At 53.6% G+C, this 20990-nt stretch overlaps 10 protein-coding genes across 10 annotated transcripts; 5 read left to right on the top strand and 5 right to left on the bottom strand.

The window, feature by feature from the left end:
- Positions 1 to 872: 872 nt before the first annotated feature.
- HMPREF1541_06280 (uncharacterized protein) lies at positions 873 to 2814 on the top strand (the record flags this gene model as incomplete). The annotated part of the gene is made up of 2 exons (XM_008720616.1): positions 873 to 1569; positions 1619 to 2814. The coding sequence occupies 2 exons, from the start codon at positions 873 to 875 to the stop codon at positions 2812 to 2814; spliced, it is 1893 nt and encodes a 630-aa protein (XP_008718838.1).
- A 542-nt stretch (positions 2815 to 3356) lies between these two features.
- Positions 3357 to 3767, bottom strand: HMPREF1541_06279 (uncharacterized protein; the record flags this gene model as incomplete). The annotated part of the gene is made up of 1 exon (XM_008720615.1): positions 3357 to 3767. The coding sequence occupies one exon, from the start codon at positions 3765 to 3767 to the stop codon at positions 3357 to 3359; it is 411 nt and encodes a 136-aa protein (XP_008718837.1).
- A 774-nt stretch (positions 3768 to 4541) lies between these two features.
- On the top strand, positions 4542 to 6149 carry HMPREF1541_06278 (uncharacterized protein; the record flags this gene model as incomplete). The annotated part of the gene is made up of 1 exon (XM_008720614.1): positions 4542 to 6149. The coding sequence occupies one exon, from the start codon at positions 4542 to 4544 to the stop codon at positions 6147 to 6149; it is 1608 nt and encodes a 535-aa protein (XP_008718836.1).
- Positions 6150 to 6943: 794 nt separating this feature from the next.
- Positions 6944 to 7991, bottom strand: HMPREF1541_06277 (uncharacterized protein; the record flags this gene model as incomplete). The annotated part of the gene is made up of 2 exons (XM_008720613.1): positions 6944 to 7256; positions 7312 to 7991. 2 exons carry the CDS (start codon positions 7989 to 7991, stop codon positions 6944 to 6946), a joined length of 993 nt encoding a protein of 330 aa, XP_008718835.1.
- A 1516-nt stretch (positions 7992 to 9507) lies between these two features.
- On the top strand, positions 9508 to 10965 carry HMPREF1541_06276 (uncharacterized protein; the record flags this gene model as incomplete). The annotated part of the gene is made up of 1 exon (XM_008720612.1): positions 9508 to 10965. One exon carries the CDS (start codon positions 9508 to 9510, stop codon positions 10963 to 10965), a length of 1458 nt encoding a protein of 485 aa, XP_008718834.1.
- A 1609-nt stretch (positions 10966 to 12574) lies between these two features.
- Positions 12575 to 13573, bottom strand: HMPREF1541_06275 (uncharacterized protein; the record flags this gene model as incomplete). The annotated part of the gene is made up of 1 exon (XM_008720611.1): positions 12575 to 13573. One exon carries the CDS (start codon positions 13571 to 13573, stop codon positions 12575 to 12577), a length of 999 nt encoding a protein of 332 aa, XP_008718833.1.
- Positions 13574 to 14976: 1403 nt separating this feature from the next.
- On the top strand, positions 14977 to 16175 carry HMPREF1541_06274 (uncharacterized protein; the record flags this gene model as incomplete). Its single annotated transcript, XM_008720610.1, has 3 exons — positions 14977 to 15243; positions 15290 to 15669; positions 15719 to 16175. 3 exons carry the CDS (start codon positions 14977 to 14979, stop codon positions 16173 to 16175), a joined length of 1104 nt encoding a protein of 367 aa, XP_008718832.1.
- Positions 16176 to 16413: 238 nt separating this feature from the next.
- Positions 16414 to 17655, bottom strand: HMPREF1541_06273 (uncharacterized protein; the record flags this gene model as incomplete). The annotated part of the gene is made up of 1 exon (XM_008720609.1): positions 16414 to 17655. The coding sequence occupies one exon, from the start codon at positions 17653 to 17655 to the stop codon at positions 16414 to 16416; it is 1242 nt and encodes a 413-aa protein (XP_008718831.1).
- A 584-nt stretch (positions 17656 to 18239) lies between these two features.
- On the top strand, positions 18240 to 19205 carry HMPREF1541_06272 (uncharacterized protein; the record flags this gene model as incomplete). The annotated part of the gene is made up of 1 exon (XM_008720608.1): positions 18240 to 19205. One exon carries the CDS (start codon positions 18240 to 18242, stop codon positions 19203 to 19205), a length of 966 nt encoding a protein of 321 aa, XP_008718830.1.
- Positions 19206 to 19402: 197 nt separating this feature from the next.
- Positions 19403 to 20946, bottom strand: HMPREF1541_06271 (uncharacterized protein; the record flags this gene model as incomplete). The annotated part of the gene is made up of 3 exons (XM_008720607.1): positions 19403 to 19458; positions 19556 to 20497; positions 20541 to 20946. The coding sequence occupies 3 exons, from the start codon at positions 20944 to 20946 to the stop codon at positions 19403 to 19405; spliced, it is 1404 nt and encodes a 467-aa protein (XP_008718829.1).
- Positions 20947 to 20990: the final 44 nt, after the last annotated feature.

Raw genomic sequence — 20990 nt, 5'->3', positions numbered from 1 at the left:
TCTTCTCTGCTGATACTACGGCTGCGAGGGAGGTGCTTATGGATATGTGACTGAACGTCAGATGTCCTCGAGCCTTCTTGCTTTCTACTCGATCCTTTCGAAGGCATGATGACGTTGAGTCCTTAGGCTCCTGCTCGACGCTGAAGAAGCCAGAGCCCATACTAAAGCTATATCAACGAGGGTGAAATTCGTGAGCGGTTGCGCGCCATTCGTCACACGCCTCACTCACGACTTAGTCAGAAAGAAAACTCCGCATTCAAATCCTGGATCGACCTCGGCCTGGTAACAACTGCTTATCTGCAGGACACTGTGTATGCTAGGCGCTTTCCCGCTGTACTTGAATACGTCGCCAGACTCTGAATCACTCCTTTTTGCTCCATAACTTGTTATTGTTCGGAATTCATGCTTGATGATACTGTCCTAAGCAAGGTCTTAGTGTGCGTTTAAGGACAGATTCACTTGATCAAGACAGCAAGTTGAGATCCAGAAACTCTGTCGGCTGCAGATTCCCCGATTCTCGAGACGTTGCTGAAGCATCTTCCTGATATATTAGTACTCAGCATTCCACTAGAGCGCCTTCCCAATATGGTAAACAGGACCACAAATCCGACTTGTCTAAGACCCACTTTCAAGAGGAAGGAGCCACCCACAAATGCTTGAACCGTCAAAACGTGGAGTCTACCTGCCAGAAAGAGTAAGCCGCCCAGCTTCATCAATCGCTCAGATTGCCGTCAAGGTGCAGCTCATATTTTCTCTGATATCCATGTCGGTTGCCTCTTTGAGCCGAGTTCTCATTTTCATGTTCTGTGCATCATCCACTGAGGTGATGCGAGCTTCCAGGACCGCTGCAGGGTGACTTTGAGCAGATCGCCATGTCTAAGGACAACCCACATACACAGTTTATCCTCTCCACGCCAACTGACCGTGGAGCATGGTACCAAGACAGAAAGCCAGCAGTATCAATCATCAACTCACATATCGCCAGCTTGAAGAGAAAGAAATCCAAGAAATCCGCGGTTCCAAATCAGCCTCAAAACATAAACATAGAATTGCCTCGTCAGGGTGACGACAACAACAGCATCTCCTCGACTATCTCCCTAGATACACCACCTCAACCTGTACCAGTAGATTACACTGGCCTCTCATTACGTGTACTGGAAGATATCTTCGCGAATGAAGACCTAGATACGAGCGAATGGCAGGATTTGGAACACGTCGAAGAAACGTCGGACCATCCCAACGCCTCACGACAGATTATAGCTTACAGCCATGATGGCACAGGTGCTCAGAATTCGAACCGAGGATCATCTCTTCACAAGCAGACACGATCGTCAGGGACTGCTTCGAAGATGTGGCACAATCCAAAGTCGACAGCAATAAGCAAAATCAATCCAACTATTCACCCGTCACGAGCGTCTCGCAAAACCAACACTGCTAAAAGCACAAACTCTCGTTGTGCATCTCCTCCGAGTGTGTCCAGCGTACCAATCCACATTGGCGGCAGCCTAGATCCCTTCCTTCGCTTGCCGATCCAAGTGTCTATGAAAGAGCGACAGCTGCTCTACTACTGTAGGTCCATAACCCGAGGTCAGTGAAATCCTTGCTAACTCATGACGAGTTCTCACCGAGGGACGTCAGCGGCTATTTGGAACTTCATCCATTCCGTTATACTGCCCAGCGGTACACGTTGTCAGGAACGGTGCACTTGAACGGCTTGCCGCATATGCCGAGACTCATATCGTTCTGGCTGAGCATACAATCTGCAAACTTCGAGGCACTCCGTTGTCTGCAAATTTCTTCCGTCGTCGGGCAAATGCTTATAGGTCGGTCGCAGAGCTAATGCGGAACCCAGATGCCAGCTTTGACGAGCAGATGATGGCGATGATGTGCATTATGCTTACCGAGCACTTTCTTGGTCGATCTGATCTGCAGCTTCTTCATCTCAGAGCCATGCATGACCTGGTGGAGCGAAATGGTGGTATACAAGCGGTCTTTCAGTCTCCAGACCCAACTTCTCCGGATGTTGGACCACTGATTGCGCCCGGTTTTTACATATCCCAGTATCATTTTGTTGAATTCGACTCCGATAGAACCAGTTTCGCTGCTGCGAAAGCGATCGATGCGTTCTTCTGCTATCTCAGCCAGATCCAAGCCTGGACGCTTCGTCACCAGGTACTTGGAGCCGCTTCGGGCGCGCATACGGGCGCGCATTCCCCAGTCTACACGTCAGAAAGAGCAAACAACAAGAGTCTCCTACAGAGACTTCGAGCTTCCTTGCTAGCGGCCGTGGACCATTACCTACGCGACCCAACAGCACCTTACTATCGGGCGGCTGGAATTTTCCACTTATTATTCTTCCTGTGCGCCAATATGACCGAGTTCGACCTGGACGCTGATACAGCAACGAAGTTCCTCTTACTATCGCAGTCATACATGAAAAACAGTGTTGACGATCGGTTCGGGGAGCCTGTATGGGATCAATCGACCGACAGTGTGGACCTTCGCCGACTCCATCCTGCTACTTCCATGTGCCTCATTGCTAAAGCCATGGAGGGAATCCAAAGCGATGAGGTAGGTGGGAAGTGGATCTATAGACCACCAAAGCAGCGTGTTCGAAGCGCAGATGTTTCTGTTGCCGAGGCCACTGTCAACGCCATGAAAGTATTCGCGCTACTTGGCACGTCTGCAAGGCTGCGCATAGGTCGAGGACTGTACCGGTGCTGCATGATAACCAGTGAGCTGACACTGGGTGAGAGTTTCTCTGAGGAAGAACTCGATGATCTGAAGCTGGAATTGGGGCGGGGACGTATCTGAACGATGGGTGTTGCACCAAAGCAACATAGACTCATTTCTGTCAGGTGGGTGCAGAGTGTTCATAAAATTCTCACACTGGGACCGCATTTCATGGTCCTTGTGTCTTCCGAAGAACCCCCCAGATCCACTCGTTCGTCTCCTTCTCCTTGCTAGCATTGGCGCAGTGGCCCGCATCGATGCCAGTAGCGTCGACCTTTCTCCCTCCGCTAGCCTGCTCAATCATGGCTATCATCTCTCTCTGAAAGTCCAGTGGACCAGCCACATCCCTTTCGCACAGCAGGTGACACCGGAATGTCGCAATAGCCGGCGTGGGTGAGCTCGTTGCCGAATGCTTTGCGAAGCCGCGCACGAGAGTTTCGCCGTCGGCGGCAGGGGGGTCTTGGCAGTCCATAGCGGCGGTTGCTTTTGGATCTTCCATGAGCATTCAGCCGTGGCCCTGTCACTATGGGATCAGTAAGGATGCACCGACGAAACCACCTTCAGTACCGGGAGGGGGGGTGGGAGAGGGGGCTCTCACATCGATCGATACAGCAGGTCTGCTACTATTTGAAAAGCGGCTTAGCAGCGAGCTGGCTTATTGTCCCAGTGCTGGGACGAGCGAGGCATAGTAGCCAAGGTGGAACGGTCCCACCCGGTTTGCCCTGCTGTTGCCGCTCGACTCGGCTCAGTCCCTTGGTGCACTGGGACATGGGTACTCCAGCGTAAGAGTGGCCGGTCAATACCACATCTGTGCCTTGGTCCGCGAGCTGCTCTGCCTCGTCCGCAATGGCGGCTACGTCGTCGTACATCGAGGGTGCCGGACTCGGGTAACCCTCACTGCTGCATGGACCGATGCTGGGTAAATAGATGCCATTGATCTCGTAGCCAGCTGCGGAAACCGCGTCGATGAGCGGTTGGTGGACGGATAGGACAACGTAGGACCCCGGAATGAACAGAACCGAATGCTTAGCCATGCTTGATGGTGCGGTACCGAGACTTGGGCTAGCGCACGTGGGTTCAGATCGTTGTTGAAGTCGAGGTTGATATATTCAGTCCTTCGGATAGATACACTTCGCTGGCTGCATCTGTGGGCGGCTTACCAATGCTTCTCGTTGCTCGACTCGAAGGCATCATGAGAGTACAGATTATCGAGGAATGACCCTTCCGATTAGCGCACCATCCGCCTGATGTCCACTCCAGCACAACCGACGCCACCAGCATAGATTGGCAGGTGTGCTGTATTGTTGACTGGGAGATATCGTGCTGCGCCTCCGTGGTTGGAAAAGGGGCTTGTCGAGGCGTCGCTCAGTTGGCGCCCGAGAAGTTTATTAGCGAGGAGGGTGCCACATATCCTGGAACTTTGGTTCGAGACCTCTCCAATTGGTGGCGCTCTTGTGTCCCAACTTCAAGAACTTTGGTAAGCCAAGTGCAATTCGATGATTGGAGACCTTTGGCACGACAGATGTACTTTTGTTTCGCTCTCAAAGAGGTACTGCTAGTATATCTCAAAAGTGCATAAAACCATGCGCTTTCTCAGCCTTGTTGTTGTTTTTCTACTTTGGTGGCAGGAACGATGGCCTGAGGAAATGGCGCTTTAGCATCTATGTCTATGTTACGTTCCGAGCCGTCTTCTACTCAGTAACTCGGATGGTCAAACCCTTTCACGGCGTCAATAATTCCACAACAACTTTGCCAATGGTGGCAATTCGAGACCTCCTCGGAGCAAAGGCATTACAGTAGACCTCACAATGAAGCGCTTCTTCGATGATCCCAGGCTACACATCGCGCGTCCATTCACTCACACCCCACTTCAGCATCCAAATACCAGTATCCGAGTCCTGAATCTCGCAGCGAGTTCTGGTGGACGTCTGCGGTTTTCCATGAAACAGCTCAATATCGCAGATCCACCCGAGAAGCGGCCAAGATTTAAAGCTCTTTCTTACACGTGGGGCACTGAGAAAGCCGACAAGGCAATATCCATCGACGACAAGCTGTTCTACATTCGTCCAAACCTGCACGCTTTTCTCGACAAGCTAAACACCGCACCATGGTTCAATCGCAATGATCTACTGTGGGTTGATGCCGTATGTATTGATCAGAAGAATGTCAAAGAGAGAAATCAGCAATTGCGCTTGATGAGCTGCATCTACTCCTCCGCTCAGGTGGTGCTGATCTGGCTCGGCGAGCTCGATGTCTGGCTTGACCCTGATGAAAGCACTAATGATGAGACTGTAACGGGCACAGCTGGGTCATACATTGCGGCACGCCCGTACTGGTCGCGATTGTGGCCTTGTCAGGAGGTCATCCTAGCAAATCAGGTGGAGATGATTATAGGAAATCAACAACATTCATTCGAAATGTTTGAAAACAAGGTATACGGTTCCCGATCCGATGCCGCTCGCTCTTTGTACATATGGAGATATCTGAATCGCGGCGCGACTTCGAAGCCTCGACTGATTCAGGCTGTGGAGGTATTCGGTCACCTAGAATGTTCCGACGCAAGAGACAAACTCCTGGCAATTTTGTCCTTGATTTCGGAAGGCGACACATTCCCCATCGACTACAACGACACAATAGAGGCGGTCTTCTGGAAAGCCTTGGAACACTTCAATGGCAAGTACGGCTCCTATCGCTATGATGACAGTGTTGCCGCAGGACTGCTCCTCAAGAGAACGTTCAAACTTAGCGACGTTCCAGAAGTTCCGAGTCTGCATCAGCTCAGTAACTCACGATCTCTCAAGAAGTCTGCTGGTTTTGAGACCCTTCAGAAATCCCCCAATATACACCAACAAGTCTCACCAGAGACACAGCTGTCCGGGATGACTAACAGTCCGACCACACGACATCTCTACCCGATCGTCATCAACAGGCTCGCTGACGATGCAGTCGAATACTTCAAGAACTTTCCGCGCATCAAAATGTGCCGTTGCACTAGTTGCAGGTTGATCGCAGATTTCAGGACCTGTATAATCTCCTCGAAGCCGGGGCGGAACACTGGATACTGGGTGTTTCGAGTGCCCTCAATCGACGCCGGAATTTTGATCTTCGCGTCTCCCAGTCGCAAAAACGGAGCAACCAACGTTTGGCAATGTATTGGCTTTGGTGACATCGAATCGGGTAGCCGGGGCAAAATGCGACTGAATCTGTGGCCTCCGCCCGGCGGGAAAGGGGCGGCGAGCCTCATAGACAGCTCTGACGAGAACGCAAGACTGCGCAGAGACACACTGGAAAGCCAAGGGTCGACCGTGATGAAAGTCGGGGCGAAAGTGCTGTTGGATTTGTTGAGATATGACCGCAACCCGACGCATCACGGTGCCAAGTGGGAAACGTACGAGAATCCAGACTTTAAAGATTGACTTATCTAGATATTTGGTGCCGTTCACCAGTTTCAATCAAAACTACATCCTTGTAATGCTGTGGGCGAGGCTGGGCCCCGTGACAGCATGAGAACCTGCCGTCCAGACTCCAGTTATCGAGACGGCAATGAATGCGGCGGTTTCAGCAAGCTGATAGAACCCCGCAGATGCATTTCTTTCTTCGCAAGCACTCGAAGGAGATATTACCGGCTGTTGGCTGTCTTGAGACCTCGAAGGTCGAGAAAAGGGCTCTGTCTTGGGATTCAGGTCTCGTATGCGATTTCTCTCCAGGTTAGATTTGTGGTCCTAGTACATTTTGTCCCCGTTTCTTCGATCTAATTGGAGAAGATCAGGCGTGGCTTGGAGAGTTGCCGTTTGCTGAATTTGCCTCACTCTCGGCCGCTTGCTCGGTGGAGTTCTCAAATAGGTACAGTTCGGACCGTACTCTAGATGCTCGTGAACCACATCTCGTTTAGCGAAGATTGTGACCCTATGCTCACCAACTCATTATGAACACCGCGGGGCTTTCGCTACAGCCATCTTTTCGCGCCCGACATACTTCGTATGCTCGAAGCGTTCTTGGACGTTTAGCACGTCCTGAATGCTGCATCGTAGGAGTGCCGCAATACAACAATTTGATGTAGCAGATGAGAGTCTATGTCAGCGTCGGGAGTCAACAGAAGCATCGACAACGTAGAGACTGAAGTAAGGAATATCCCGTGCATGAAGCCGGCTATACTACATACGCGTAAGTTTTGTACAGGAGCAACGAAGAAGGCTCAACCGCCACTCGTCTACAGACCATCACCCGATTGCTCATCATCGTTGTCCTTTTCGCTCTTTTTCGCTTTCGCTTTCGCTTTCGCTTTCTTTCGGCTATTGACCTTCTTTTCGACAGGCTGTGTTCCATTGCTGAGTGGTTCCATCCTTTCCAGCTTGAAGAGGAACTTGCCTTTAAAATGTGGCATGATCTTCTGACAGGAATTTCGACACGGCTCTCGAAACGCGTTTTCCAGTTTTGCCGGGTCAAATGTCGTCATATCTGCGAGATCGACCTTCGTAGTGTCAAGAGCAAAGCCGTTGATGAGTGGTATATCATGGTCCCGCCTGCGTTTGCACGAATTATCAGCCTGTGTCAGCGCTTGGGATTGGAGTCTCTCACATGTGCTGGCCCATCCAGATGTAGGAGAAGGTCTCGGCGCAGACACCATAAGCCGAAGAGCCCACAGTATAAGCGGTCTCGTCGGTGTCATCGACGAGTTCACCATCCCTGTTGACGTGCGTCAATAACTTATTTTTATGTGCTGGATCTTTTTTCCCAACTTGAACAAGATTTTCCTCATCGCCAGGCGGTACGGGAACTCGGAGATCTCGCAGCATTTGTTGTCGCGATCCTACAACATCTTTACCGCGATGACCTTCATATGACCAGTTGATTTTCTCGTTCGAGGGAATTGACTTGAGCTTTTTGCGCGACTCTTCTGTTTGAGGCTCTTTTTCATGGTAAACCTCCTTCTCGCCGCTCCAATAACACTCATCGCCACCTGGGGTAGCGCCAATTATCACCACATTTTCCTCGACCTCGGGCTTTTCCATCCATGAGATGTGTATCATGTTAGGCTGAGATGTTTTATCTGGCAGCAGCGCCCAGCACCACTTCCCAAAAAGGGCCAGCAAGGGTAGATAGAAATTGTTCTGTGTTGCCTTGCCACCATCCGGCTTGGCTGTAACAGACAGTATCCAACCGAGTACATCGAAAAGCGTGCGTACTGGTAGTTGCTTGCCGTCAAGTACCGCATCGTAGTCCCTGTAGTCAATGTTGCCATCCTCATCTTCACCCATGAAATACGGGTTCGTGATCCTTTGAGTCTTGCTACCGCTCCTCTTAGCTGAGTTCGTCTCTCCCTAATGGGCTGGGAAACTCACACCAGATGCTTCATGTAATCGATAGCAAAAGAATGGGACATGGTCTTGCTTTTGGGCCCCACTGTCTGGGCTATCCTGTTTCTGTCCACTTTGGTAATACCATACTGTGGAGGGGACTTGCGCACTCCTTTGAGCCATTCCAGAATCTGAGGTCATTCGTTAAGTCAGTTATGATTCGAGGTGATCTCGACTCCATTGTGCGACTTCCATTCCACAGATACACGCACCTGCTCTTGACTATAACTCCAAGCCTTCTCAATATTCAACTTCCCGGCCGCGCTGGTCAATATTGTGGCTGCCATCTCCCAGCAAGCATAAGTTGGCGGAGCTGTATGTTCAAGCTGCAGTCAAAGGAAACACCACAGGCAGAGGTGTAGTCACGTTTTTATAGCCGTTGCTTTTGCTGACCACAAGACAGCGTACGCCGCAGGGTAATCATTATCAGCACCTACCCGATATATAATTGATTACATCTCATAGAAGTCATAGAGCAATCAGCGGCCAATGCGATGTGCTAGGGGCTGTGCTCAGTAGCTGAAGAGCGCCGCGGCCTGAAAATACCCACTGTTCTTATAGACATAGATGTCTCGGCGCTAGATGAGCTGTCTTACTGCGTCCAAGTCGTTGGTTGATGGCGTAAGACTTACCGAGGATGCGGAAAGATTCATGCCTCGCTGACCCAAGGTCCAGGTGCCAGATTATTCTCCGGACTCACTGAATGAGGCTCCCTGTCATGCAATTGCAGTATTCATGCGAGGATGAGGAAACACAACGCTAAAACAGGCATCGGCGTCCTTGTTAGGCCAGTCTGGACCGAAAGAACGACTGCGATCATAAATGATTCGTTCCTGCCTTTCAGGTTCTGGATTTATCCCACAGAGTGATTCCTGCAGCAAAGTGCCGCGCAGAATGGTCTCGCTGGGCGAAGATAAATGTTGAAACAAGTGTCGCAGATGATTTGCCGTCTGCACAAGCTTTCGAGTTGGGGGCGGATCCGACACAGCCACGCTCCAGTGACGAGTCGTTCCACTTTAGTCATCGCCACAACCACCACCATTATCATCATCATCAACAAACCCAGGCACAAAGATTGCCCGACCTCTCTTCATTCAAGTTCACAAAAAATGCGTCAAGGATGCAACCACTCCCTGTGGCCGCCCTGAATCCCAAAATGAAGCGAAGTCGAGTCCTTGCTAAGCCCCAGTCGCGACTTGGATGCTACACGTGCAAAGAGCGCAGAGTTCGATGCGACGAAGCCAAGCCTGTCTGTCGGCGATGTGCTAGGGCGAAAAGAGTGTGCGATGGATATCCGAAACCTCGAGCTAATGATTGTTATCTCCTATCCCAATCTTTTACTACCAACTTGCAATTGGTGGCGCCATCGAACATTTCATCGGACTCGAGTCAGCTAGACCAATCCACCCGCGCGAACATGGAAAGGCGATGCGTTCGAGCTCTTGATACGACTGGCCTTGACCGCCCGGGTAAGAGTGCTTTACGAGAAGTCCTACGCTTGTGCCCCATGTACCCGACCTCCGCGATTGTAGCTCTTGAAGCCCTCGAAGCACTAAACGAGCAGAATGCCATTAAAAGACCGTCCCAATCAGCAAGCGTGGATAGTCTATATGGCGAATCGGTACACCTTTTGTCGAAAGAAATATCGAGCAACAGCTCTTCGCCAATGTCACTCTACATAACAGCCTTGCTACTGCTGGCCATCGAACTGCTTCAGCGACGGCGTCAGAACGGCTTGAAGCACGGAATTGCTGCAGTCCAGTCACTGTCCACATCCACTAATCAGCAGCCTGGGAGCCGTAGCATCGGCCATCTCGGCCGTATCTACGACCTACAATGTATGTTGTATTCCGAAGGTGTCCGGCTCCCAACGTTGGAAGCTGCAGATCCTCCAGTATTCTCCATCCACGAGGAAGTTGACTGGCGGCAAGTGGAATGCCGCAGCATTGAAGCCTTGCATTATGCGCAGGCATGCATCGCTCGAGTCTACCATGACTCGATTGCCGCAGACACCGGCATGCACGAGTCTGCCATATCAGGCTGTACCCAGCGGCTTGTCAAGTGGCGGGAGTGCTTGCAGAGGCAGTTGACTGTCATAAAAGATGCCTCAAGCAGGTCAATCTTACTGATCCTGCAGAATCTGTTCATCTTGACGTTGTTGCAAGTCAAGTGTCTCTTCGTCACATATGAGATGCAGTGGGACGCTCATCGAGACGATTACGATGCTATTGTGCAGAGCGCTGACGAGTTCTTCGCTGCCTGTGCCACGGCCAGCGACGATAATTGTTCGTCCTTCACACTTCAAGTCGGCGTCATCCCACCGTTGCACATGGTCGCTCTCAAATGCCGCCACCTTGACCTGCGCAAACGAGCAATCGCGCATCTCGAAAGTGCCGGATGCGAGGGTCCATTCATCGGTCCGCAACTGGCGGCTATGGCAAGGAGTTGCATGGAACTCGAGCGACAGATGACCAGCGACGGCGTCGCATCCACGGACGCTTCCGCGAATCAGTTGTCCTCCAAACTGCCAGAAGAGCACCTTCGAGTGGCGAACTGCACCCTACTCGAGCACAACGGCGAAGCCAATGGCTCAAACCGCTCGAGTCCCTTTACCGGGTGGACGACCGTAAGGTTCCTCAGGAGAAGAAAACCCGGCACAGTGACTCGTGCGCGAGTTCTAACATCGACCTCATTTCGATCTGCACCAGATCTTGGCCAATTGCAGGGCGAGGAGCTAGATCCAGAGATGTGGGAGGAGTGGACCGAGAAGATCTTGTTTGGAAAAGAGGTGGATCGAAAAGACCAGCTATCTCGCACGGCAAAGTTGGCTGGAATAGCAACCTCGAAAACCCCGACCCCACGTAACGAGCAGTGACTACCCGGGGCGCATTCTGATCACCATGATCACCACAAATCTAGCAGATGTTTTGCGACGAAGGTCCAAACTCGCAACTCGTACAAAACAAGGCGTCGACGTTTCTCCTTCAGGACATACCAACCGCTCGCCTATCGGTCATTAAGTTTGGCGCTAAACTTCTAACGGCGCCCCCTAGCGCCAGGGGTAGTGAGCGAGGTCGATCGGTCTTTTCCCTATGCGGCAGAAAAGTTGCGATAGATGGCATGCGTTGACGGGGCTGTGCCACACATGTCATCCCATATTGGCGGGAGCGCAGAAGCGCAAATCGCAATTCGCAAATCGCACCACCAAAAAAGAGATGAGTCCGCCAGAGCGATGAGCAGGCAGCAGGAGATTTTTGTTCTTGGGTTTTGGGGTCTGAAATTAGAAACTGGCCAAGCAAGCAAGCATGAATGAAGGAGGGTGACACCGACGGAGCAGTTATTATTTAATATAGCGATTTGCATGCATGGCAAAACGGCTTTTGGCTATCGTCCAACCTGCGACACTGCCCTACCACACACACACTCTCTACACCACACATATACACACCCAAGAAAGGCCACTCGTTCATTTCGTTGCGCATTCGGACACGCCCAAGAAACGACTATTCATTCATTTCATTTTCATTGCGCATCTATCTGGTCTGTCTGGTCTTTTCTGGTCCACCCTCCCAGACGAGGCAACCTCGACCAAACCCGACAAATCAAAATCCCAATCGAAAATCGAAAATCAAAAATCAAAAATCAAAACCAACATGCTCTCACCAACCTCCCTCCTCGCGCTCTACCTCCTTCTCTTCCTCTTCGCCTTCGCCGCCCTGGGCCAAGCAGAATCAAATTCCGATGCACACGCAATTGCAAATTCTGGCCTTGGCCCTGGCCGGAACGACCACGGCATCGATCCTCACGCCGCGACAAATGGCAATGCAGGACTTTCAGCACCGGATCACGGTGACTACTCAATGGCGCAGCAGTTGCTAAGGCAGGACGACGCGGATGTGGATACGCCGTCGGGCCTGTCGGGGGAGTGGCGGCGGAGGTGTGTCGGGTGGCGGTGTCGAAGGTCGTGGCGGTTTTGATGATGATGGGCTGAAGTAAGATGAGTTGAGGAGAGGGGAAATTTGAGGGGGGAGGGGGGGCCTGTGGACTGGACAGGACTGGACCAAAGTGCGAGGGGAGGAGAAGAGGAGAGGATAGGAGAAAAGGAGGGGAGAGGAGAGGAAAGGAGACGACAAATCGGCACTTATGTTCTTGGCTGTATTTCTTTGGGTGGTTGCAAATGGTATTTCAGAGAGTGCATAGCGACAGGGATGGAGGCATGATGGGGCGTGAGGATTTCGGCTCTTAGGTGTTCTTGTATCTGCATGGCTGCGAGCGGGCGTGGACGAGCCGCATTGTAAGCTGGAGTCTGGTCGCGAGGGCGAGGAGGTGTGTTTTGCACAATGTATGGAGTAAGGTCATCAAGAGGGGCAGGGAGCATTGAGGCGGTGTCGGAGAATGTGAGGACTGTGTCGTGGATGGGCTGTACTGGTCCGCATGTAACGAATACTTGGTCGTTCTCTGTCTGCTGCGCTACATGTCATTGATCACGCATAAGTCTCTTGCAGCCAGCTTAGCAAATCCTGCCCGAACTGCTCCGGTCCTGCCAGCAGTGCCCAATGACCACCCTGCCTGGTGACAGCCTTGACGTGTGGAAGAAAGCCAGCATCCACCGAAGCCTGCAGTCCCGCCGGCAGACACACATAGTCCTGCTCGCCGCCCCAGTACAGCGTCGGGACATTGACCTGCTTTGCATCTTCACGAATCTGCTGTTCGTCCTGGCTCTGGATGCCGAACGTCGAAGCCTTGTACCAGCAGCTCGGGGCGTCAAGACCATCTTTGCGGAAGCGGTCCATGAAGTCGGCTTTGTGGGCGCCTGTGGCGTATGGCAGCACGGGCTGTGTGCGACCCTCGCTGACGTACTTGCGCATGCCACCGGGCGTGGTCCAGTTGTCCAACCATGTTTCGGGCTTGCCGTGGGCTACGGTGTAGACCGACTCGAGGTTCTCGTTGCTGATTTTGGCGCCATCGTCAGCAGTGAAGAAATGCCAGTATTCAAAGACACCATGGCCGAAGGCCTCCTTGGTAGCTTTGTTGACGGCATCGAGGTCGAATTGCCCGCCGGGAGGAAAGTAAGTGACATTGATCATGATGACTCCAGACACACGTTCAGGGTAGTAGTTGTACAGTCGTTGGCACAAGACACTGCCCCAGTCATGGCCGACAGAGACGACCTTGTTGACCTTTTCGGCATCCATGATTGCGACGGCGTGAGCCGTCATGTTTGAATACGCGTACGCCTTCAAGTCCAGCGGTTTCGAGGTCCCGCCATAGCCGAGGCAGTCCAGCGCAATGACTCCATAGCCATTGGGGAGAAGATAGTTGTTGATGAACCCTGCCCAGAGGCGTGCTGTATCCGGCCAGCCATGAAAGAGAATCAGAGTCGGCTTGGACCCCTGCGCAGGAGAAGTGTAGTAGGTGTATGTCAAGCCACCTGTGACGTCTAGCGTCTTCTGCGCGAGTTTCGAAACGTCGAGTTCAGCCATTCTGTTGGAGACCCAGATACATGAGGTGGACAGAAATTAGCATAGCACGATAGATTTTTGACCGCCAACGGCGCTCATGGAATACAGCCTTAGCGAGATTCGCGCTGACGGCCGCAGCGTCTGCAGGTAAGACAAGTGAGCCGGCCGCCATAACTTGAACGGCCGGGATCCCTGACCGACGATGACTCGGCACCTCAGAGTCAAGCGACCAAGACTGTAGTATCGAGCGGAATATTCCGAGTGGGACAAACCCCGCTCCACCGGCGTCGAGTGACACCTCTGCTTCTCCCCCAACACAGTCGGGCAACCGGCATGACTGGCCCAGCGCAGTCGACTGTTGCCAAACAGTCCACATGGGTAATAAACGTTGCCTGGACCCCATACCAGCGTTCCAGGGTTATGTCATGTAATGTAAACACGTGATGTATTCCAAAGAACACGCGCGTAGCAAGCTGTAATACGAGTACCGGAAGCCGGTAATTTTACCTACTTGGGTTATCTTACTCTATCAAGCGCAATGTCAGCTAACGTTCTTACCCTTGTAGACTGTAGACGGTGTTGAGTGTCTTTCGAGATTTCCTTTGGAGATTCCCCACCGAGCTACCACAGTACGCCATTCTCCTGGACAGGAAGACTGGACCTTCTCAAGCCCAGGGGTCGCGCCGGCGGTGGGCCTCCATTCTCGTTCCTCGGGGGATACTGGAACGAAAAAGGATTGATCCCTATTGGCCCCAGCTGACTGAAACGATGGGATGGCAACGGCTGCAGACTGATCGACAGGACCGCATGTTAAATATGGAAAGGTGGCTTCACAAGGCGACCGTTAGGCGATAATCCACAGACGCAAACCGGACTGGCCCGCTACTAGTTTTGGGTAGTTAGTCGACGGTGGACATGATCGACAGCAGCCTCCTGAGTCCTTGGCTCCTTGGAAGGAAAAGATGCGACAAGGTGGAGGCAAGACGGGAATTGTGATTGATCTCGCTGGAAACGCGGGGAAGCTTGTCCAACTTCTTCCTGGGTTCTTCTCTCCGGCATCAAAGACCCGGAGTTTTGGTGGCAACTCTACTCCCTGTCGGCGCAATAGCTGAGACACAGATTCTCGTGGACTGTGTACTCAAGAGCCTCCATCACGTGCGAGCCATACTCGTTTCATCCTTGATCAACACCTTGGGCCAGGCATGACCCAAGCACGAGACCTGCCCCAAGATCAGCACGAGCAATCCTTCCTCCATCTCCGCCCAGACCACGACAGGCATGGACGTCTTGGACAGCCCCGCCGACGCTTGCTGGGGAAACACTCCGGCCCGGCATCTGGTGCTCCATGATAGACATACATAACCTCCCATTGCTCAAAGCAATGAGGTCCTTTCTTCTGCCAGACGCACTGCACCCGCTTCACCATGCAGACTGTACCACCGCAGGGCGATGGCCTTGTCACCTTCATTCTCACCATCGTCATGCTGGCCATCTGCTGGCCGACTCTCATCGCCCGCTTTCTCGTACGCATCAAGATTAAAGCGCTAGGTCTCGATGACTGGCTCATGGGACTGGGTCTGGTCATGTCCACTGCTTGGGGCGGCATCCTCATCGTCTATTGCTACTCGGGCGGCGGCTATCGACCCGAAGATCCACGGATTACCGACGAGCTCGCTGAGCGGACGCTCAAGGTCAGTAAAGTGTTTCCTCCAAACGACAACGCTGACCCTCCCCCAGTTTTACTTCATATGTCAAAGCCTATACTGTCCCTCGACGATCCCAATCAAGTTCAGCATCTGTGTCGCGCTCCTTCGCATCTGTGGCACCCGCTATGTCTTCAAATATTCCCTCTGGGCCATCATGGCCATCACCGCGGTCGCTGGCATTGGAAGCATGATCGGCATCGTTGCATCATGCAGCCCACCCTCAGCATTCTGGGATCCAACCAGCGGCACATGCAACGCCAGTATCAACACCGTTGCAGCCTACTTCATCTCAGCCTGCAGTATCCTCACCGACTTTGCCCTAGCAATCCTGCCAGGCCTCTTGCTATGGAATGTCCAAATGAAGCGGACCATCAAAGTCTCCGTCGGCATCATTCTCGCTCTAGCTGCCTTGTGAGTCTCCTCCCCCGCTTCCGATGCTGAAATTGCTGACCCAATCTAGTGCCTCCTGTGCCACCCTTGTCCGCCTCCGCTATCTGCTCGCACTCCTGGACAGCAAGAACTTCCTCTTCGCCTCCGCCAAGATCGCAGTTTGGACCGTCGTCGAGCTCGGCATCGGCATCTTTGCCGGCTCCCTACCTCACCTCCGCCCCCTGCTGCGCTTCATCCCTTTTCTCAACCACAACAGCACGGATGACTCGCACCAAGACCAGCACCACACACCTGCACAATACGGCAGGAGTCGCGATGGCGTCAAGATGTCGACCTTCAAATCGGCGCACGACCAGGGTGTTCGTGGACAATGGAACAATCTGCGTGATGATGGAGACAGCCAGGAACACATTCTTGACGATGCCCCAAGCATTTACACCGGGCCAGGCATTCGCAAGCAAATGTCCGTCACGGTATCGGGGACCATGACCGGGCAACAACCCCGGCCTGCGTGGCCCCATAAATAACGCCATCCACTTCCGCTACCTTGGACCAGCTTTGCAGTATGTTAGCTTGTCCTGAAGGACCACAACATCACCCCCCGTCATCTCTCGCGCGGGGTCACCAAGCTGCTTTACGAACCAGGGGGACGCGAGTGTGGTTGAACCCTTGTTCTAGATAGTGTGTTGATGATTCGTCTATACGCAATGCTCCAAAAATGTCCACGATGTGCGTTGTATCTACTGCTCCAAGAAACCTGCCATGCTACGAGGACGACATCTTGGCCTCTACGAGCGCTCCCGTGGCGCCATCCTCGCGACTGCGCCAAATTCTGACCAATTCCAACCCGGCCTCTGCCACGACCTTCTCGAACCCTTCAGCCGTGCGTTCCTTGCCACCCATGATCATCATACAATTATCAATGGCCGCGGCAGGGAGATCCGCCTCGGTGACGCGCTTCGGCATGACCATGTCGGCAAGCAGGACGCGCGAGTCCGGCAGCATGGCAGCCCGGATGTGCTTGAGGATGACGACGCAGTTGGCGTCCGAGAAGTCGTGCATGATGCGGCGGAGGTAGTAGGCTTTGGCGCCCGTTGCGGCCACCGGCTGGGGCGCGAGGAAATTGTGCACCAGCATCGTCACGTCCGACGGCACGTGCTTGGATGTCTTGGCCAGCTCGATCACGGGTGGGAGGTCTTCCATCACCATGCGCCTCGACTCGAGGTTCGGAAAGGAATCCAACATTTGCTTGATCGACTGGCCCTGGCCGCTGCCGACGTCCACAACGGTAGGGCGGTCTCCGTCCTTCTCGGGGTCGAAGAGCTGCCCGAAGTCATAGTAGCCGGTGATGGGCACCGCGTCCTCCTGCGCCATGAACCCGAGCTGGAACTCCTTGAGCCGTTTGGGGAACTGCGCCATGATGTCCAGCGGCGAGAGCCCGTCCTGCTTGTGGTGCGATGTGTACGGGTTACGGTAGTAATCGCCCGGCTCCTGCCCATCATTGCCGGACGTCCTTAACCAACTGTGAAACCCGGTAAGCGGCGTCAGTCCCTCATCGAACATGGCTTGCATGAAGTTGCCCGGACCTGGCTCTTGGCAGTACGCCGAAGAGAACTTGGTGTGCCGGTACTGATAGTCCGGCGTCATGTCCAGGAAGCCGGTCCCTACAAGAAGTCGAGCGATCCTCTCGAGCAGCGAATCTTGTAGCCCGGTCTTGGCTGCGAGGTCCGCCAGGCTGATGGATTCTGGCGGCGCAGGGATAGCCCTGAGCACGTCGTACTCCCGAAGCGTCCGGATCCCAACCAGCTCGAACATATTGACCGTATGGTGCAGAGCCATGTCCGCCGGCGCCATCATCAGCCGCTGCATCTCCTTTACCTTGGCCGTGATGTCCATACGGGCGGCGTAAGCCTCGGGTTCGGGTCCAGGCCGGTATGCCCCTACCGCAGCCGTGAGCTGACCGAGCAAGGTCTGCAGTTGAGCTGAGTCATCCTGGTGGGAAGCCATAGTCCGAGATGGAGCGTGACAGGCGGGAGAGATTGTGAGGGGAAAAGAGAACGGCGCGGGGATGGAATGCAGTACGATCCATGAGGTCGGTTCCCGTCAGGATGTGTTGTGGGAGCGATTTGCCGATGGTACTGCATCAATTGGTGTCTTTCGGCGACTTCGTCGCGCTTGGCACAGCTGCATCGTGTGTCCTTTGTATTAGCCGGTCGAGTAGAGTTCCGCTCCTGGCGACGGGGAATATTTCCCGGCTTGCCTGAATGCACAAACATATGGCTTGGCCATGCACAATCCCTGCTCTCCAGGACACATGGTCCACAATCTAGATCCTGATGGACGCCCAACGCTTCTAACAACCAACGGTAGACACCCTCTCTGGCGTAGTACCACCTGCCGGCATGTGCTGTGCCGTGTATGCATAGCATCGAAAGCCACCCCCGCCGTAGAAGCGCTGGGCTCTGGAAGGGTGGTGTGGGTGTTGATGTATAATCGCGGGCGCAACCCGACCGTCGTCGGCGCGCGACAACCACCAGCACACAGCTCTCAGCTCCGCAGCCTCAACCCCTTCCCCCCAAAGCGAACCGGCGATGGAAGCAGCCGACAACGACGACATCTCCGACTCGGGCTACGCCGAGTCCCTCAGCTCCAACGACAATAACAACGATGCCAACACCAGCTACGTGACGTCGATCGCGTCCAGCATCCGGCGCGGCGTCATCGAGTACGGCCGCGTCTACGCCGCGCACGGCCAGCACTTCTACGGCCTGCCCGTCGACGACGAGGAGCAGGAGCGCAACGAACTGCAACACTCCAAGTTTCTGCTGCTGTACGATGGCCTCTTCCACCTCGCGCCCATGTGGACGGCGCAGCCGCAGAAGATCCTGGATTTAGGCACGGGCAGGGGCTCGTGGGCCATGGATATGGCGGATCAGTACGCCAGCGCCAAGGTGTTGGGTTTGGACATCGCGCCCGTGCAGCATATGTGGGTTCCGGGGAATTGCGAGTTTGAGATCCTGGATATCGAGAGCGAGTGGTTGTTGGGGGATGGGACGTGGGATTTCATCCACGGCCGGGAATTGCTGTACTGTATCCGTGACTGGCCGCGGTTGATTGCGCAGGCGTATGCGCACCTGCGGCCCGGGGCGTATTTGGAGGTGTCGGGCACGCTACCGACGCTGGGGTGCGATGATGGGAGCTGGGAGCGGGAGGGGTCGGCGTATCAGGAGTTGAGTGAGGTGTTTTTCGATATTGGTGATGCGTTGGGCACGGATGGCTGGGCGCCCGAGAAGTGGAGGGCGCAATTGGAGGAGGCGGGCTTTGAGGATGTGCAGGAGCGCGTGTTCAAGATGCCGACCAAACCGTGGGCGAAAGACCAAAGGTTGAAGGAGCTTGGGTTGCTGGAAAGGGTGAATTTTATGGAGTATCTCAACTCCGGCATGGAGAGGGGGTATGTGGGTTTGTTGGGAAGGGATCCCGCTCAATTACAGGTTTTGCTGGCGCAGGCGAGGAAGGAGAGGCAGGATGGGAGCGTGCATACCTATGTGCACTTGTGAGTGTTCCTTTCGTGTGTGGCCTAGGGGCCTTGCTGACGTCGTGCAGTTATAATGTGTATGGCAGGAAACCTGGCCGCAACGAAAGGTAGAGGCGCCGTCAACGTGTATCATCAGGGGATCTTCATCTGGTGGCTTCGTTCGCGTTGAATTGCTGGCTGCCATGGGACATGAGAGAGTGTTGGCGTTAAATCGGGGGATTAAAAATCCAGAGCGGCAACCGAAAAAGGGGACTGGTGGCCGGCGCGCATCTGGACTGAATAATGAAGTATAGCATCTGTAACGGTTCACTTGCAATGGACTCGACTTCCCGTTCGGCGCTGGAATGGTGTGTTCTTTGATAATAGTCGAACATGTCTGCATGTACCTGTCAACAGCACCAGGATGCTGGCGACATTTCAGCCGGAAAAGGTGCCCCTCAGTACTGTAGACCCATTCGTCAAGATTGCCGAGACTTGGTTCGCTGAAGATGAGGTAGAAATACTTCAGCGTTTCTGCCATCCAGTAGCTGTCCAACTCCGTCAGTATGGAAGTAAGTGAAAGGATGTCAACGTACCTTGACATCGAATCCACCTTTCTTGGCATCCCAAATGTCACGGTCACATCTGCGAGCTCAGCATTGCCAAATTCCGTGCGAGTGAGTCGACTAATCTGCTGGAACATTTCCCAGGCAACATCTTGCAAGGCGGTGTTGCCAGTGATGCGGTACAGATAGAACAAGCTCTCGATAGCCTCTGGCCGCAATCGATATGCAGGGTCAGTAACAGCAAGTATACCAGGGGGCAGAAGCCTGAAGCTGTTCTGATCGTGATCTTCCCAGACACAAGGCTGTCTGTCGCAGATCATCAAATAAGAGGTCTCCGGCATAACGCCCAGAGGAAATGCATTGTACGCCCAGATACATCCGTTGGCCAATTTCTCGGCTATCGATAGGTGCTCGGGAACGTCAAGCAAGCGACTTCCCAGTGCGAACATACCTCCCGCGAAGCAAGATAGATGCTCAAGTTTCGGGTCTAGTACCGGCCTCGTACCCGTGGCAGCAACCGATGTGCCAAGAGCGAGGATGCTCTCGTTGTCAGGTGTTGCAGGTTGAAATAAGAGGTGTTCGACAATTGCATCGGTGGCGGCACGATACATCTCCTCATATGTAGACACTGCTCCGCCTACTAGTTGATGAGTCTTCAGCAAGTACTCGTACGCGGAGTCACTGCAGCCACCTAGGGAGCATGACGAACTAGGCATTTCTGTGGACAGGGCAACGAGCATCAAGATCTTGCGGCCACATTCCTGGTAGGCTAGTCTTGAGTTGTATGCCTCGCAGAGAAGCGTCGTAGAAACGCATATCCCCAGTCACTTGGGACAGATGCGTGAACTCAAGCGAGTATGATCCTAGCTCGGCGATGGTCGTGAACGAAGTGTTCTGAATTGCTCCCGATGCTGCCTCTTGCCACCTGAACTTTGCAACAGGCAGATGACTTGGAGTATCGAAAGCCGCCAGGAGCAGCTCGCCGACCTCTATCGCCTTGTACAACAAGGCGTGATCTCCGCTCAAATCGTATGCGGCGAGAAACGCACCGAGGTATCGGATGTTGGTCCCAAAAGTGCTGATTTCGGCTTCATGTGACCAAGCGAAGTCCAGAGACGTCGAAGCTTTGGTCGCATCCTTGAACTCCTGCATCAGTCCCAGAATCAGCAACGTGTCCAGAGAGTCCACCAAGGTTGTGGCCCAGCCGCCATATGCCATGTTGCCAGAGCCAGTAACGCGCGCGAGTTCATCCGACAGCCACG

Source organism: Cyphellophora europaea, assembly GCF_000365145.1.
Source record: "Cyphellophora europaea CBS 101466 unplaced genomic scaffold supercont1.6, whole genome shotgun sequence".
NCBI classification, from domain to species: Eukaryota; Fungi; Ascomycota; class Eurotiomycetes; order Chaetothyriales; family Cyphellophoraceae; genus Cyphellophora; species Cyphellophora europaea.
The sequence above is the reverse complement of the archived record's forward strand: the minus strand, read 5'-3'. Positions and strand labels throughout refer to the sequence as shown.